Below are 5,000 nucleotides of genomic sequence, written 5' to 3' on the forward strand. Positions count from 1 at the left end.
GTAATGAATAACATGGACGTACATATTACTCGCAATGCCCTATGGTTGACATGAACCAACCGGCAGTGAGAGCAACAAGAGCGAGCAAATATGCTAACGGACTCCTTTCTCCCTCAAGTCAAGAGCCAGAATGCGCGCGCTGTGTGTGTCGGTGGTGGTGGTCTCGTGGCTGGCTGTGGCTGTGGCTGAGAAGGTCAAGCCTTTCATCTACGACGAGGTGTACAAAGACCCTTGTGATGACCCCAGCAAGGAACCCCCGAGGAAAAGGAACTTCTGCAATGGTAAGGCGATCAATCGCTCGTGCATCTGCTGTGTCTGTGTTTGTTTGTTAGATGTGTACGTGTGTGTGTTTATATTTTTGTTTGTGTGTGTGGGTAACGTATATATATAGACAAATATGTATACAGGCTATATGTGTGTATGTAGTATCTACACCTACATATAGATGCACATATACCATATATGAGTTTGTTAGTGTGTGGGTACTATATGTATGGTAGTTTGCATACATGTATGTATGCATATACTAGTTCATTACCTACGGGGGAAAGGGGAAAGAGGGAGAGAGAGTGGGGAAAGGGGAAAGAGAGAGAAAAGATGGAGAGAGAGGAGGGAAAGGGGAAAGAGAGAGAGAAGAGGGAGAGAGAGGGGGAAGGGGAAAGAGAGAGAGAAAAGAGGGAGAGAGAGGGGGGGAAAGGGAAAGAGAGAGAAAAGAGGGAGAGAGAGGGGGGAAAGGGGAAAGAGAGAGAGAGGGGGGGAAAGGGAAAGAGAGAGAAAAGAGGGAGAGAGAGGGGGGAAAGGGGAAAGAGAGAGAGAAGAGGGAGAGAGAGGGGGGAGAGGGGAAAGAGAGAGAGAAGAGGGAGAGAGAGGGGGGAAAGGGGAAAGAGAGAGAGAAGAGGGAGAGAGAGGGGGAAAGGGGAAAGAGAGAGAGAAAAGAGGGAGAGAGAGGGGGGAAAGGGGAAAGAGAGAGAGAAGAGGGAGAGAGAGGGGGAAAGGGGAAAGAGAGAGAAAAGAGGGAGAGAGAGGGGGGAAAGGGGAAAGAGAGAGAGAAGAGGGAGAGAGAGGGGGGAAAGGGGAAAGAGAGAGAAAAGAGGGAGAGAGAGGGGGGAAAGGGGAAAGAGAGAGAGAAGAGGGAGAGAGAGGGGGGAAAGGGGAAAGAGGGAGAGAGAGGGGGGAAAGGGGAAAGAGAGAGAAAAGAGGGAGAGAGAGGGGGGAAAGGGGAAAGAGAGAGAGAAGAGGGAGAGAGAGGGGGGAAAGGGGAAAGAGAGAGAGAAGAGGGAGAGAGAGGGGGGAAAGGGGAAAGAGAGAGAGAAGAGGGAGAGAGAGGGGGGAAAGGGGAAAGAGAGAGAAAAGAGGGAGAGAGAGGGGGGAAAGGGGAAAGAGAGAGAGAAGAGGGAGAGAGAGGGGGGAAAGGGGAAAGAGAAAGAGAAGAGGGAGAGAGAGGGGGGGAAAGGGAAAGAGAGAGAAAAGAGGGAGAGAGAGGGGGGAAAGGGGAAAGAGAGAGAGAGGGGGGGAAAGGGAAAGAGAGAGAAAAGAGGGAGAGAGAGGGGGGAAAGGGGAAAGAGAGAGAGAAGAGGGAGAGAGAAGGGGGAACGGGAAACGAGAGAGAGAAGAGGGAGAGAGAGGGGGGAAAGGGGAAAGAGAGAGAGAAGAGGGAGAGAGAGGGGGAAAAGGGAAAGAGAGAGAAAAGAGGGAGAGAGAGGGGGAAAGGGGAAAAGAGAGAGAGAAGAGGGGAGAGAGAGGGGGGAAGGGAAAGGGGAAAGAGGAAGAGGGAGAGAGGGAGAGGGGGGTAAATGGAAAGAGAGAGAGGGAGGGAGAGGGGGGTAAATGGAAAGAGAGAGAGGGAGAGGGGGGTAAATGGAAAGAGAGAGAGGGAGGGAGAGGGGGGTAAATGGAAAGAGAGAGAGGGAGAGGGGGGGCGAGGGAAAGAGAAGAGGGAGAGAGATGGGGGAAAAGGGGGAAAGAGAGAGGAAATAGGGGAGGAGGAGAGGGGAAGAAGGGGAAAGGGAGAGAGAAGAGGGGAGGAGAGAGAGGGAGGGGGGAAGGGGAAAGAGAGAGAGAAGAGGGAGAGAGAGGGGGGGGAAAGGGAAAGAGAGAGAAAAGAGGGAGAGAGAGGGCGGGAAGGGGGGAAAGAAGAGAGAGAGGGGGGGAGAGGGAAAGAGAGAGAAAAAGAGGGGGAGAGAGGGGGGGAAAGGGGAAAGGAGAGAGAAGAGGGAGAGAGAGGGGGGAAAGGGGAAAGAGAAAGAGAAGAGGGAGAAGAGGGGGGAAAGGGAAAGAGAGAAAAGAGGGAGAGAGAGAAGGGGGGAAAAGGGAAAGAGAGAGAGAAGAGGGAGGAGAGGGGGGAAAGGGGAAAGAGAGAGAAGGGGGGGGAGGGGAAAAAGAGAGAGAAAGAGAGAGAGAGGGGGGGTAAATGGGAAAGAGGGAGAGAGAGAGAGGGGGTAAATGGGAAAGAGGGAGAGAGAGAGGGGGGGTAAATGGGAAAGAGGGAGAGAGAGAGAGGGGGTAAATGGGAAAGAGGGAGAGAGAGAGAGGGGGGAAATGGGAAAGAGGGAGAGAGAGAGAGAGGGGGGAAATGGGAAAGAGGGAGAGAGAGAGAGAGAGAGAGAGGGGGGAAAGGGGAAAGAGAGAGAGAAGAGGGAGAGAGAGGGGGGAAAGGGGAAAGAGAGAGAAAAGAGAGAGAGAGGGGGGGGAAAGGGGAAAGAGGGAGAGAGAGGGGGGAAAGGGGAAAGAGTGAGAAGAGAGGGAGAGAGAGGGGGGAAAAGGGAAAGAGAGAGAGAAGAGGGAGAGAGAAGGGGGAAAGGGGAAAGAGAGAGAGAAGAGGGAGAGAGAGGGGGGAAAGGGGAAAGAGAAAGAGAAGAGGGAGACAGAGGGGGGGAAAGGGAAAGAGAGAGAAAAGAGGGAGAGAGAGGGGGAAAGGGGAAAGAGAGAGAGAAGAGGGAGAGAGAGGGGGGAAAGGGGAAAGAGAGAGAGAGGGGGAAAGGGGAAAGAAAGAGAGAAGAGGGAGAGAGAGGGGGGAAAGGGGAAAGAGAGAGAAAAGAGAGTGAGAGAGGGGGAAAGGGGAAAGAGGAAGAGAGAGGGGGAAAGGGGAAAGAGAGAGAAAAGAGGGAGAGAGAGGGGGGAAAGGGGAAAGAGAGAGAGAGAAGAGGGAGAGAGAGGGGGAAAGGGGAAAGAGAGAGAGAAGAGGGAGGAAGGGGGGAAAGGGGAAAGAGAGAGAGAAGAGGGAGAGAGAGGGGGGAAAGGGGAAAGAGAGAGAAAAGAGGGAGAGAGAGGGGAGAAGGGGGAAAGAGAGAGAGAAGGGGAGAAGAGAAAGAGAGAGAGAGAGAAGAGAAGAGAGAGAGAGAGAGAGAAGAAAAAGAGAGAGAGAGAGAGAGCGAAAAAGAGAGAGAAAATTTACGTCAACCTTCATATAAACATGTTGACATTCTCTCACTATCATTCATTTTTGTATCTACAGGTAACGCCATATTGATGTGGGCAAGTAAAGGAAAACACCGCAAAGTGAAGGAATTGTTGAAGCAACCAGACACGGCGTATCTCATCACTTACCAGGAAGCAAGAGGTGACAGGTTTTACCATTATTTATGACCTTGTGTTCATGTTTAAGTTCACTGATTTCATGTTTAAAAACGGATATACAGTGTGGCGATGAGGATAATCATGATCATTATCTAATTATCTTTCTTGTCGTATCATCATCATTTTCGTAATCGTTGCTATTTTTCATTTCTAACATTACCTTGTTATCTTTGCTAATGTTATTCTGTTCATTGTTATTTTTCTCGGTTTAGTTATTTCCATAACCGTTGTTCTTTTTACCATTATTACTTCCATTTTCGTTATCGTTGTAATCTTTATTATCATCAACATTATTGCCATTTTGTTATCATTTCCGTTATCCTCATCGGTTACATTTCCCGACACCATTATTACCATGATCGTCATTTTTATCTTAGTTACCCCTATCACCATCCCCGCCACCTTTCTCACCATCGCGACCCTTCTTCCCACAGGATGGCGAAAGGGTTACACGGCGCTCCTGTGGGCGTCCGAAGCCAACAGCACGCGCACTGTCCTGATGCTGCTGGACGCTGGTTCCATCATCGACCACAAGAGCTATGGAAGTATGTCCCCGATGCCCTCTTATTCGTCTTCTTTAATGAGTATTTTTGAACAGCATGTATGTCTTAATTCATTATGTCTTGCATTTGTTATATCGGCATTGAAGAGGGACTTGTGCAATGAGCCTCCTCTTTTCGTCTGGGTTTTGTCTCATAATTTCGTTTCTTCGTATAGCATAATGTTCCCGCGCATAGCATAATGCCTTATCCCATGACATAACGTTCTATCGCGTAGCATAACGGCGACGTTTCTCTTCGCGCAGAAAACCTTTTCTCAAATTACCTAACGTTATTATTGCATAACGTACCGATATCTCACATGAGATATAGTTTCCTTGCATAATCTAGCGTCTCATCGCATGCTATAACGGTTCATCACATAGCTCACCGTTCCTTCACATAGCATAGCGCAAAGGTTACCGACCTTGAAGCCACGGGGGCAATGGATCAATTTGAAAATTATGAGTTCGAATTAAACTGCTTTTTGTCTCCCGTGCGTGACCGCGTAATATGCTTTTCTCGTTAGTGAAAAGCCGCGCCTTGCATATCTGCATTCAGCTACAGTGCGCCGTATTATGTATTATTTTATTACACTGTGTATTATTTTCTCAGTATATGTTATTTTACTTTAATGTTCATTTTCTGCATTATTACTAATGCCCTGCAGTACCTACGGATTACGTTTCCCATATAAATGAATTTGAATATTTACTTAGTGTTCTTGCCTACAGTTGCAGCTTCATAAAATTCACAACCAGTAACACATAAATCTGAAAAGAAGACATGGAGACTCTTAATATCAGTCCGGACACGTGATTGAAAAGGTCGGGAACCATTGAAATAACGCTTGTTTTCCGAGCACGAATTCACTCGAAAACCGGG

At 48.8% G+C, this 5,000-nt stretch overlaps 1 protein-coding gene across 1 annotated transcript in view; it reads left to right on the top strand.

Moving 5' to 3' along the window:
• LOC122260218 (uncharacterized) overlaps positions 1–5,000 on the top strand; it is a 22,573-nt gene that overhangs the window by 8,849 nt on the left and 8,724 nt on the right. The window contains exons 2-4 of the mRNA XM_043027391.2: positions 119–281; positions 3,455–3,559; positions 4,011–4,121. Of these exons, the coding sequence (XP_042883325.2) occupies positions 131–281; positions 3,455–3,559; positions 4,011–4,121 (367 nt within the window). The 5' untranslated portion in view covers positions 119–130. The remainder of the gene's footprint in view (positions 1–118; positions 282–3,454; positions 3,560–4,010; positions 4,122–5,000) is intronic.

Source organism: Penaeus japonicus, unplaced genomic scaffold (assembly GCF_977035675.1).
Source record: "Penaeus japonicus unplaced genomic scaffold, GWHDUDI00000001_assembly GWHDUDI00000014, whole genome shotgun sequence".
NCBI classification, from domain to species: Eukaryota; Metazoa; Arthropoda; class Malacostraca; order Decapoda; family Penaeidae; genus Penaeus; species Penaeus japonicus.